The sequence below is a fragment of the Anomaloglossus baeobatrachus genome, chromosome 6 (genome assembly GCF_048569485.1).
Source record: "Anomaloglossus baeobatrachus isolate aAnoBae1 chromosome 6, aAnoBae1.hap1, whole genome shotgun sequence".
Lineage (NCBI taxonomy): Eukaryota > Metazoa > Chordata > Amphibia > Anura > Aromobatidae > Anomaloglossus > Anomaloglossus baeobatrachus.
The window spans coordinates 51488792-51502211 of record NC_134358.1 but is presented as its reverse complement, the minus strand read 5'-3'; the positions used below and the strand labels follow the sequence as shown (position 1 = coordinate 51502211).

General features: G+C 49.4%; 1 protein-coding gene across 1 annotated transcript in view; it reads left to right on the top strand.

Annotated features, from left to right (window-relative positions):
- The window catches only part of TAF2 (TATA-box binding protein associated factor 2), a 328901-nt gene that overhangs the window by 205932 nt on the left and 109549 nt on the right, over positions 1-13420 (top strand). The window contains exon 19 of the mRNA XM_075316017.1: positions 6720-6913. Within this exon, the coding sequence (XP_075172132.1) occupies positions 6720-6913 (194 nt within the window). The remainder of the gene's footprint in view (positions 1-6719; positions 6914-13420) is intronic.

Here is a 13420-nt window from a genome sequence, read left to right as displayed (position 1 = left end):
AAACCTGCAGATGTGTCTGTATAGAGAGTGGAGGGGAAACCTGCAGATGTCTGTATAGAGAGTGGAGGGGAAACCTGCAGATGTGTCTGTATAGAGAGTGGAGGGGAAACCTGCAGATGTCTGTATAGAGAGTGGAGGGGAAACCTGCAGATGTCTGTATAGAGAGTGGAGGGGAAACCTGCAGATGTCTGTATAGAGAGTGGAGGAGAAACCTGCAGATGTCTGTATAGAGAGCAGAGGGAAAACCTGCAGATGTCTGTATAGAGAGCGGAGGGGAAAAACCTGCAGATGTGTCTGTATAGAGAGCGGAGGGGAAACCTGCAGATGTGTCAATTCAGAGTGAATGGAAACTTCTGGTTTCAACTGCATATACAGATATACCTCAGTGTTGTCATACACACGGTATTTAGGTTAGTGAGCTTCTACAGAACCTGCAAATGAGGTTGGACTTAATAAGCAAAGAAAGTTTACAGATACAGGGAGGCTGAGGGCCTTAAAAAAGTTATTCCCATCTCCAAGATCTATCCCAATATGCAGTAGGTGTAATAATAATATTATTAGCAAATACCTCCAGTTAGAAATGTAGTATAGTCCTCCTGATATATAGTCATGTCTCTTACCTCATGTGCAGAGCATTGCAGCTTAGGTATCCATGGTTATTATCACTATAAGAGTGGACGTAACCATGGATACCTGAGCTGTAATGCCCTGCACATGAAGTAAGCGACATGGCTATATCAGGAGAACTATACTATATTTCTAATTATTATAGCTACTACATATTGGGATAGGATTTTGGAGATGGGAATACCCCTTCAAGCCAGCCACCTACTGCAATGGCAGCCAATAGGCCCCTTTCTTTGTGTCATGTGAGAAAGGTGAAGGTCATCAGAACAGACCCGTGATCATAAAATGTTTTAAGGTGTGAAGATCTGAGGTTGTGGGTTGTATCCATCACCTAGGCAGGTTAAGAATGCAACAATTTTGATATCTTCCATACACATTCTTACTGCAACCATAGTCCTTATGTTCCTCCAGACAGTCCTTAGGATAGTTCCTCAAATCCAGACAACGGATATCTCGACTATATCGCTTGTGTCCAGCTCCAATCTCTATAGTCCATTCATGGGCACCAGGACCTGGCCGTAACAGACCCTCACCCCTTCACGTCACCACACCAATGCCCTCACTAAAAACCAAACGGGTGTCGTATTGCTGTACCTTTCGCCTGGTATCAGCCCCCTAGATGGGCAGAAGTGCTCATCACACCCACCACCTTAGACGTTTTCTAAATGAAGCTCAAAGTATGAAGATTCTAAAAGCCCAGTTTCTGACCCTTTATGCAGAATTGTGCATTAGAGAAGTCTCCTTGCAGACAGGAACAAAAGATTCACAACTCCCCCCACCCCCACCAGATGCAGGACAATGAGTCCTACTGTGGGCCTGATTACATTAGAGTCCATGGAGGCAAACTAGGATGACATGCTGTTACAACCCCTTCCCCCTTCAAATTGTGTACCTTTAAAGTGACGAGCAAGCTATCTCGAATAAAACACAACAATAAGATCAACGTAACCAGGCCTCCTCAGAAAAGACTCCAAACAGTCTAAAATACCCCAAATAATAAACCCAGCAAGTACTCAACCCCCCCGTGTTCATCGTCGGCGCTCCGTCACTGCAGTGGTGACCTCATGTTGAGAGTGCGCATCACCGCTGTAGCCAATCGCCGATATTGGCGCCTGTTGCCATACTATAAAATCCTTCGCACAGAATACCGTAATCAGCGGAGCAATCTTGTGACCTCATGCCAGTGACCACCATTGTTCTTCACGGCTTCTCACACACGGGTATGACCTTTTCTATCATACTTCTCACTACACGCCCTTCGGTGTCCCGAGATTGGCAGGTCCTGTGCGATCCGCGCTGCAGCCAGCTCCTTGTATCTGATCTACTTCCCACCGGCTGAATCATCCCTGCTGCGGGCACATGGCAGATATAATTTGTTTACCTGGGCGGACGCCAGGAAATTACTGTAATTAGTTTTGCATGGAGACATTTTATTTTCTTCTGTAACCATCTTCATTTTACATTCCGTTTTTTTTTCTTCTTCACAGATTAACAGTAAAAATGTCACTTGTTTGCCATTCACTCACTTCACAGATCAGACCTTTAAATCATTTATTATTTTAATTTTAATTTTTTTAATTTATTTATTTTTGTATTTTTAATTTTAATGGTCTTCCATTACAAGCCCCCCCCCCCCCCATAGGGGTAAACTAAACTCTTGGGGGCTACAAAAATATGTCCACTTGTGTCTCCTGACTTTAGAATGGCAGATAGACGCTGGTGAGTGAAGCAGTCAGCTGTGCCTGTCCATGCTGTCTGTGGGCTGTACAGGCAGCGGCAAGGTGTCACGCCTGTCCGTCCCTGAGATCGTAGATAGACCCACCGCGCTGTATACCAGAGTCACCATGTACGTGTATGGAGCAGGCTCAGGAGCTGAAAGCGAACAGTGGCTTTGGCATGACCTCGTTGCCGCTGCGTGTGGTTGCAATGGCAGCCGGGGTTCTAATGAAGGCTTCATAGTAGTGTCAGTATTAAAATATCCTGCAGAGTACGATGGAAGAGAGTCAGGGTCCTGAATATACAGTAAAAATTAAAAAAATATAAAAAAAAATATTGCATCAAATTAATATAATTGTCCCCCTCCAAGAAATGTGATAAAAATAAAAAAAACTATCTAAGGCCTTGTGCACACGCTGCTTTTTTTGCTGATTTTTTAGATGCAGTTTATGGTCCTAAACTTCATGTATGACCTTCCCCAGCAAAGTCTGAGAAATCCGAAAGGCTGTGCGCACTTTGCTTCTTTTTTGCCTGCAGTTTTGGGTGCAGAAAAAAGAGAAGCAGCATGTCGCTTCTTTCTGCATTTTTCCATTGAATATAGAGAAACGCATGAGAAAACACGCGTGCGTCTTTTGATGCATTTTTGCGGCCAAAGGTGCGGTTTTCGCTGAAGAAACAAAACTGCAGTGTGCGCACATAGCCTAATGCTTGTGTAGGGATATTCCCATATCCAAGATCCAATCCCAATATGTAGTAGGTGTAATAATAATATTAGCAAATACCTATAATAATATTAGAAGTGTAGTATAGTTCCACTGATCTAGCCGTGTCTCTTACCTCATGTGCAGGGTATTATAGTGTTAGGGTGAACACTTTGAAATGTTCAGTAGTTGCCTGCTCCTGACCTAAGTGGTGTGGATCAAGTGCATTCACGAAAGAATTGACACCAGACAAAGAGTCAGATGTGAATCTCTCCTTGATCAGAGAATGGCGCAGATCCAAGAGACTTTATTTAAACAGAGCATCGATTTATATAAACTTGAAAAAATAGATGTGGTTAGCTTTATAGTGGGCATACTCAGATGTGTTCATTGGTGGTCAGTGGGGTGGGCCCGTGAGGTGGTCGGTGGGGTGTGCCCGTGAAGTGGTCAGATGGGTGTGCCCGTGAGGTGGTCAGTGGGGTGTGCCAGTGAGGTAGTCGGTGGGGTGTGCCAGTGAGGTGGTCGGTGGGGTGGTCCCGTGAGGCGCGTCGGTGGGGTGGGCCCGTGAGGTGGTCAGATGGGTGTGCCCGTGAAGTGGTCAGATGGGTGTGCCCGTGAGGTGGTCAGATGGGTGTGCCCGTGAGGTGGTCAGATGGGTGTGCCCGTGAGGTGGTCAGATGGGTGTGCCCGTGAGGTGGTCGGTGGGGTGTGCCAGTGAGGTGGTCGGTGGGGTGGGCCCGTGAGGTGGTCGGTGGGGTGTGCCAGTGAGGTGGTCGGTGGGGTGGGCCCGTGAGGTGGTCAGTGGGGTGGGCCCGTGAGGTGGTCAGTGGGGTGGGCCCGTGAGGTCGGTGGGGTGTGCCCGTGAAGTGGTCAGATGGGTGTGCCCGTGAGGTGGTCAGTGGGGTGTGCCCGTGAGGTGATCGGTGGGGTGGGCCCGTGAGGTGGTCAGTGGGGTGTGCCCGTGAGGTGGTCAGATGGGTGTGCCCGTGAAGTGGTCAGATGGGTGTGCCCGTGAGGTGGTCAGATGGGTGTGCCCGTGAGGTGGTCAGATGGGTGTGCCCGTGAGGTGGTCAGATGGGTGTGCCCGTGAGGTGGTCAGATGGGTGTGCCAGTGAGGTGGTCGGTGGGGTGTGCCAGTGAGGTGGTCGGTGGGGTGGGCCCGTGAGGTGGTCGGTGGGGTGTGCCAGTGAGGTGGTCGGTGGGGTGGGCCCGTGAGGTGGTCAGTGGGGTGGGCCGGTGAGGTCGGTGGGGTGTGCCCGTGAAGTGGTCAGATGGGTGTGCCCGTGAGGTGGTCAGTGGGGTGTGCCCGTGAGGTGGTCAGTGGGGTGTGCCCGTGAGGTGGTCAGTGGGGTGTGCCCGTGAGGTGGTCAGTGGGGTGTGCCCGTGAGGTGATCGGTGGGGTGGGCCCGTGAGGTGGGCAGATGGGTGTGCCCGTGAGGTGGTCGGTGGGGTGGGCCCGTGAGGTGGTCGGTGGGGTGGTCCCGTGAGGCGCGTTGGTGGGGTGGGCCCGTGAGGTGGTCAGATGGGTGTACCCCTGAAGTGTTCAGATGGGTGTGCCCGTGAGGTGGTCAGTGGGGTGTGCCCGTGAGGTGATCGGTGGGGTGGGCCCGTGAGGTGGGCAGATGGGTGTGCCCGTGAGGTGGTCGGTGGGGTGGGCCCGTGAGGTGGTCGGTGGGGTGGTCCCGTGAGGCGCGTTGGTGGGGTGGGCCCGTGAGGTGGTCAGATGGGTGTACCCCTGAAGTGTTCAGATGGGTGTGCCCGTGAGGTGGTCAGATGGGTGTGCCCGTGAGGTGGTCGGTGGGGTGTGCCAGTGGGGTGGGCCCGTGAGGTGGTCGGTGGGGTGTGCCAGTGAGGTGGTCGGTGGGGTGGGCCCGTGAGGTCACCGGTAGGGTGGGCCCGTGAGGTCACCGGTGGTGTGGGCCCGTGAGGTCACCGATGGGTCTTCTTACATTTGGACATTCCCTGCATTTTTTGCATATCAGGGCAGGATGAAGAGGACAGGAAGTTGCAGCCATCTTTGATCTCACATGTATGCATCTGAACAAACTACATAAGGTGAAATAATACGTTTCATCGGTGATTTCCCACAATCCCGTAGGTCTCAAGGTTAAGTATTTGATCCAACAGCCCTCCTCAACAGTAGTAGGTTAGTTATACATGGTTATGAACTCTTCAAGTAAGTGTCACTATATGAGTGGTCGTAACCATGGATACCTAAGCTACTGCAATGCCCTGCACATGAGGTAAGTGACATAACTAATCAGAAGAGCTATACTACATTTCTAATTGGAGGTATTTGCTAATATTATGATTATTACACCTACTACATTTTGGGATAGGATCTTGGAGATGAGAATACTTCCTTAAGGGTTTCTGAAAATGGAGTCACAGATGAATTATACTAGGTGTATTGCTAGTGATAATAATTTGCAAATACCTCGGGATAGATGGAGAAAAGTATTTGCTAATAATACTGATTTTTTTTTTTTTCTTATCGTATGACTTTTTTTTTTCCCTTTTTAGTTCTCATTTATTTTCTTACATTTTTCTTTTATAGTTTAATTTGTTTATTTCATATTTTAGTGGTAAAAATAATAAAAAATAAAATATTCTGCTATCACCAAATTTATACTGTCCTGCAAAATTGCATTGTCAGGTCATTTTTACTGCATAACTTAACCCATCTAATTATAGTGGGATTTTTTCCCCCCTATTCCATCCCCCTTAGATTTTTGTTTTCTTGTTTATTTTTAGTAGATTGTATAGTAAAATGAACAGTGTTGTTCAAAACTGCAACTCCTCCTGCAAAAAAAACCCAAAACATCCCTCCTCTGCTGAAGAATTGACCAATCCTGCTAAAAGGGATGAAGTTAAAGAAAAACTGTTTCAGGTTTTTGCTATGAAGTCTGAGAGCAGCATGATGTAGGGGCTGAGATTCTAATTCCAGCCGTCTGTCATTTTCTGTTTTGCTGTTTCAATACAATCAGTGTTTTATCAGCAGGAGATTGTCAGTAGAGGACTAAGTATCCCTTGCCTCTTAGTCCAACCACATTCCCACCACTGATAGGCAGCTTTTTGTGTATGCTGTCCATTGACAGCTGCTAATCAGTGGTGTGGATGTGGTTATTAAGAATCTGCAGCAGAGAAAACTGTGATTCTATCACAACTGCTAAAGCCCAGTAAAATAAGTAACATCACTAGAATCGGGGTCTCTGCCCCTATATCATGCACAGAGGATTTCCTACATAAGTTCATTATGTTTGTTCTCCAGCTACGGACAAATTGACTTTCCTCATTCATCAAGTAGGACAGGAGAACCACAAGACTGGTCCACTCTGCTATGAGCTTTGTGAACTGGACAGGGTCAGATCTGGTTTAAAGCCTGAGAGCAAGCAGAGGTCTGATGCAAGACCGGACACAACCTATGCAGAACCATTACCTTCTTATAGGACACAAGGAAGGAAGTGTTCTCATCTCATCGAAAGGAGACAAAGCAATAACAACAACCTCAGAAGGGAGAGCTGACAACATGGTAGCACATTTTTGGGGAAAGAAGTGGATTTTTATTTTATTTTTATTTTTTTTTTTTAATCCTGAATAACGCTGTTGCATCTTTAAAAAATGTTTAGGAAAACATGGTGATATTTAAAAATAAATAAAAATTATATTTTTCAGTTTTCCGACAACTACTACAGGGCTGAGCTCATCGATGCACTGGCCAATTCTGTCACCCCCGCAGTCAGCGTGAACAACGAATGTCGCACCCTGGACAATCTGAACGCTGACGTGCGCCTCATCCTGGAGGAGATCACGCGCTTCCTCAATATGGAGAAGCTCCTTCCCAGCTACAGGCACACAATCACCGTCAGGTGGGTTTCCATTACCGGCATCAGATTTTCGGAAATTTTTTCTTTTGCCCTTTCAGGAAAGAAAGTATAACCATCACCTTACCGGAACAATAAGGGTATGTGTGCACGCTGCCGAAAATTTCTGTACCTTGTGGCCGAAAAAGTGCAACAAAAAACGTGTGTGTTCCTTGGTGTGTTCCTTGGTGTGTTCCTTGGTGTGTTCCTTGGTGTGTTCCTTGGTGTGTTCCTTGGTGTGTTCCTTGGTGTGTTCCTTGGTGGGTTCCTTGGTGGGTTCCTTGGTGCGTTCCTTGGTGCGTTCCTTGGTGCGTTCCTTGGTGCGTTCCTTGGTGCGTTCCTTGGTGCGTTCCTTGGTGCGTTCCTTGGTGGGCTCCTTGGTGGGTTCCTTGGTGGGTTCCTTGGTGGGTTATTTGGTGGGTTCCTTGGAGTGTTATTTGGTAGGTTCCTTGGTGGGTTCCTTGGTGCGTTATTTGGTGGGTTCCTTGGTGCGTTCCTTGGTGCGTTCCTTGGTGCGTTCCTTGGTGGGTTCCTTGGTGGGTTCCTTGGTGGGTTATTTGGTGGGTTCCTTGGAGTGTTATTTGGTAGGTTCCTTGGTGGGTTCCTTGGTGCGTTATTTGGTGGCTTCCTTGGTGTGTTATTTGGTGCGTCCTTTGGGAGCTTCCTTTTGGCACCTCCTTAGGTGTTCCTTGGTGCATTGTTTAATGCGCTCCTTGATGCGTTTTTTTTTCTTTTTTAACTATATTCCATGGTTGAAAGGGAACACAGAGCACATATGCACAAACAATTGAGATGCTACTTTTTTCTGCACCCAAAACTGCAAGGAAGTAAAAAAAAAAACCATACGCACAGCATTTCTGAATTCTCATAGACTTTGCTTGGAGTACGGGAGACATGCAGTTTAGGAGCAAATTGCACCAAAAAAGTAGCGTGCGCACAAGGAATTAGGCTTTGCGCTCACAGCATCTTTCCAGGCAGAATCCACCTGAAAAAGTACTAACAAAACAAAAAAAGAAAAATATGGGCATATGCTCTGCAGTGTCAGAACGACATCACTGTGCACACATTCAGTCTTTTACCACCTTTTTTTACCTGCTTCAGGCTTCGATACCTGGGGCTGAGTAACGTCTTATTTTCTTCATCGTTCCTCATGGGAGACCCAGACCATGGGTGTATAGCTTCTGCCTCCGGAGGACACACAAAGTACTACACTAAAAGTGTAGCTCCTCCCTCCGAGCATATACACCCCCTGGATGACAAATCTAACCAGTTCAATGCTTTGTGTTCAGGAGGTCACACACACACATGCATTCTCTGATTTTTGATTTTTATGATTTTTGATTTCAAAGATTTGGAAGAAAAGCGGGTCCAGCCTGGACTCCCGGCATGTCCCTTCTCACCCCACTGTGTCGGCGGTGCTGTTAAGGTTGACTTTACAAGGCTGGAGCCTTCACATGCCGCGCTCCTTCACCATCCCCTGTGGCTCTGGCTTGAAGTGGGAGCCATCACGGTTCTCTCTGCTTTACAGGAGACCGGTCTCCATCCGCAGCCCTGTCAGGATCCTGCCGGACGGAGCGTTTACCCCCCCCCCCAGGGACCTGGCCCTGCGTCTCATAAGCTAAGTATTGAGACGTTATTCAGGGGTCCCGGGTATATTTATTGTGGGGAGAGTGTGTTTTGTCACTTTACTATGATTTCCGGCCGGTTCTCTGTTTTTTTCCTGAGAAACGCGCCGAGGGTGCCTGCTCGTCGGCCGCATAGAAAAATCTAGGCCCCGGCTTCAGTGATCTATCTGAGGGTGATGCGGATGTTAGTGATTTGATTGCATCCATTAACTCCGTTCTGAACCTCAATCCACCAGTGTCAGAGGAACAAGCTTCTCTGGTAGAAAGACACCAGTTTACCTCACCTAAAAGAGCAAGGAGTATGTTTTTCAACCACTCCAGTTTTCAGGCCACTGTGACTAAGCCCAGGGCCTGTCCTGACAAACGCTTTCCAAAGCGTAGTTCTGATGACCGTTTTCCCTTTCCACCAGAGGTGGTCAAGGAGTGGGCTCATTCACCTAAGGTAGACCGTCCAGTGTCTAGAATCTCAGCCCGGACAGTTGTTTCTGTGGCGGATGGCACCTCACTTAAGGATCCCACTGACCGCCAGGTTGACCTGCTGGCCAAATCTGTATATGAAGCGGCAGGGGCCTCGTTCTCCCCGTCTTTTGCAGCAGTGTGGGCTCTTAAGGCCGTCTCTGCTTCTCTGGCGGAGATGCATTCCCTCACCAGAGACTCTTTGCCCGAAATGGTGGCCTTAACTTCCCAGGCTTCGGCTTTTCCATCCTATGCCATGTCTGCCGTTCTGGAGGCTTCTCACCGCACGGCGGTGGCTTCCGCTAATTCCCTCGCGATCCGCAGGATCTTGTGGCTTCGAGAGTGGAAAGCAGATGCTTCTTCCAAGAAGTATCTTGCTGGGCTCCCTTTTGCTGGGTCCCGGCTGTTCGGTGAACAACTGGATGAAATTATTAAGGAAGCTACTGGCGGGAAGAGTACTTCCTTGCCACAAACTAAAACCAGGAAACCTGTCCAGGGCAGGAACCAGTCGAGGTTTCGTTCCTTTCGTTCCTCTAACTGGTCATCCTCTAAGCCCTCAGCCTCGTCCACTAACTCAGCCAAGGATCGTAAACCCAGCTGGCGCACGAAGCCGCGTCCTCAGAAGAACGGAGGAGCCGCTGCCACTAAGGCAGCCTCCTCTTGACTATTTGGCCGCGCCAGCAACGTCCTTAGTCGGTGGCAGGCTCTCCCACTTTGGCGACGTGTGGTTTCAACACGTCTCAGATCAGTGGGTGCGGGATATCATCTCCCACGGCTACAGGATAGAATTTTCTTCCAGCCCGCCAAACAGATTTTTTCTGTCCACTCCCCCCTGCTCCAAGGCCGTCGCCTTCTCTCAGGCCGTGGCACCCCTGCAGGCCAACGGAGTAATCGTACCGGTTCCCGCCCGGGAACGGTTCAGAGGGTTCTACTCAAATCTATTCCTAGTCCCCAAGAAGGACGGTTCCTTCCGGCCCATCCTGGATCTCAAGCTTCTCAACAAGCAGGTTCAGGTGCGGCACTTTCGCATGGAATCTCTGCGTTCAGTCATTGCCTCAATGACCCAAGGAGATTTTCTAGCATCCATCGACATCAGAGATGCCTATTTGCATGTGCCAATTGCAGTTTCGCACCAGCGTTGGCTACGTTTTGCAATCGGAGAGGAACATTTCCAATTCGTGGCTCTCCCCTTCGGGCTAGCCACTGCCCCTCGAGTATTCACCAAGGTCATGGCAGCAGTGGTTGCGGTTCTGCACCTACAGGGGTTGACAGTGATTCCTTACCTGGACGACCTTCTAGTCAAGGCTTCATCCAGTGCAGACTGTCAGCGGAGTGTCTCGCTCACTCTCGCCACACTTGTTCAATTCGGGTGGCTTGTCAATCTGCCCAAGTCCACTCTGACCCCGACACAGAAACTCACGTACCTAGGGATGCAATTCGAGACTCTGCCGGCACTTGTGAGGCTGCCCTTAGTCAAACAACAGTCCCTTCATCTGGCGGTTCGCTCTCTGTTGAGGCCCCGCCGTCATTCCATCAGGCACCTTATGCAGGTGCTGGGTCAGATGGTGGCGTCAATGGAAGCGGTTCCCTTTGCCCAGTTCCATCTGCGTCCCCTGCAGCTGGACATTCTCCGCTGTTGGGACAAGCGGACCTCTTCCTTGCACAGGCTAGTGGCTCTGTCGCCACAGAACAGGAGCTCTCTTCAGTGGTGGCTTCAGCCCCTCTCTCTGTCTCAGGGACGCTCCTTTCTGATCCCGTCCTGGGTAATTCTCACCACGGATGCCAGTCTATCCGGCTGGGGAGCAGTATTTCTCCACCACCGAGCACAGGGCACTTGGACTCCGTCCGAATCAGCCCTCTCGATCAATGTGCTAGAAATCAGAGCTGTGCTCCTAGCTCTCGTAGCCTTTCACCACCTGTTGGCGGGCAAGCACATTCGAGTCCAGTCAGACAACGCGACAGCGGTTGCCTACATCAATCACCAGGGCGGGACTCGCAGCCGCCTGGCAATGTTGGAGGTTCAACGCATCCTTCAGTGGACGGAGGACTCCAAGTCCACCATATCCGCAGTCCACATCCCAGGCGTAGAAAACTGGGAGGCAGACTATCTCAGCCGTCAAACCGTAGACAACGGCGAGTGGGCCCTGCATCCGGCAGTATTCCGGTCAATCTGCCGCAAGTGGGGCACTCCGGAAGTGGACCTAATGGCATCCCGGCACAACAACAAGGTTCCGGTTTACGTGGCTCGCTCCCACGATCCTCAGGCCTTGGCAGCGGACGCGCTGGTTCAGGATTGGTCCCAGTTCCGTCTGGCTTACGTGTTTCCCCCTCTAGCTCTCTTGCCCAGGGTCCTGCGCAAGATCAGGATGGAGGGCCGTCGGGTCATAGTCATTGCTCCATATAACTGAATAGGATAACTGAAGTGAGCACTAATATATATATTATGAGTGCAAGCCAAAAATTACATACTATATACGGATAAGGCTGCACATCAAACTTAGATAATAGTATAATGCCTCAAGCATATGGACAAATATTGGAATATACAATGAAAAATGCTACTTGCTAATTTGAACATGTGAATAATGAATTGCATACCTGCCATGAATATTAGGAAAAAGGAGATATTTAGCAATCGCATTGATCAATGTAACTGAGCCCCAAGGCCTCGTCAAGGCATATCTCTATATTGGGGTCCCTAGCTCTGTGACCCTAACTGTGTGTCATCTCATTGCAATTAAAAACTCAGTTACATTGATCAATGCGATTGCTAAATATCTCCTTTTTCCTAATATTCATGGCAGGTATGCAATTCATTATTCACATGTTCAAATTAGCAAGTAGCATTTTTCATTGTATATTCCAATATTTGTCCATATGCTTGAGGCATTATACTATTATCTAAGTTTGATGTGCAGCCTTATCCGTATATAGTCATTGCTCCAGACTGGCCCAGGCGAGCTTGGTACCCAGACCTGCTCCGTCTGTCCGTAGAGGTGCCGTGGCATTTCCCGGACCGACCAGACCTTCTCTCTCAAGGTCCGTTTTTCCAGAATTCTGCGGCTCTCAGATTGACGGCGTGGCTCTTGAGTCCTGGATCCTGACGGCTTCCGGCATTCCTTCTGAAGTCATCTCCACTATGACTCAGGCTCGGAAGTCTTCCTCGGCCAAGATTTACCACAGGACTTGGAGGATTTTCCTGTCCTGGTGTCGCTCTTCCGGCCATGCTCCTTGGCCTTTTTCCTTGCCGACCATCCTGTCTTTTCTACAGTCAGGTCTGCAGCTAGGACTATCCCTCAATTCCCTCAAGGGACAGATCTCGGCGCTGTCAGTGTTGTTCCAGGGCGTATCGCCCGACTGGCCCAGGTGCGCACCTTCATGCAGGGCGCATCTCACATCATTCCCCCATACCGGCGGCCTTTGGATCCCTGGGACCTTAATCTGGTCCTCACGGCTTTACAGAAACCCCCATTTGAACCTCTTAAGGAGGTTCCCTTGTTTCGACTTTCACAGAAAGTGGTCTTTCTGGTGGCCATAACTTCTCTCAGGAGAGTTTCGGATTTGGCTGCGCTCTCTTCGGAGTCACCCTTTTTGGTTTTTCACCAAGACAAGGTGGTTCTCCGTCCGACTCCGGACTTTCTCCCTAAGGTGGTGTCTCCTTTCCACCTTAACCAGGACATTTCATTGCCTTCCCTTTGTCCGGCCCCTGTGCATCGCTTTGAGAAAACGCTGCATACTCTGGATCTGGTGCGGGCGCTCCGGATCTATGTGTCTCGCACCGCTGCTCTTAGGCGGTGCACCTCTCTTTTTGTGCTGACCACAGGTCAGCGCAAGGGTCTCTCGGCTTCTAAACCGACCCTAGCTCGTTGGATTAGGTCGGCCATCTCCGATGCCTACCAATGTACTCAGGTGCCTCCCCCGCTGGGGATTAGGGCGCACTCGACCAGAGCTGTCGGTGCCTCTTGGGCTTTCAGGCACCAGGCTACGGCTCAGCAAGTCTGTCAGGCTGCCACTTGGTCTAGTCTGCACACCTTTTCGAAGCACTATCAAGTGCATGCTCATGCTTCGGCAGATGCGAGCTTGGGCAGACGCATCCTTCAGGCGGCTGTCGCCCATTTGTGAAGTTAGGTTTTGCCTACTTCGCAGTTTCTGTTATTACCCACCCATGGACTGCTTTGAGACGTCCCATGGTCTGGGTCTCCCATAAGCAACGATGAAGAAAAAGAGAATTTTGTTTACTTACCGTAAATTCTTTTTCTTATAGTTCCGACATGGGAGACCCAGCACCCTCCCTGTTGCCTGTTGGCAGTTCTTGTTCCGTGTGTTTTCACCGGCTGTTGTTGTAGACAGAGGTTCCGGTTATTCCGGGTTTTCCTCTATCTCTACTTATGGGTGGATGTCCTCCTTCAGCTTTTGCACTAAACTGGTTAGA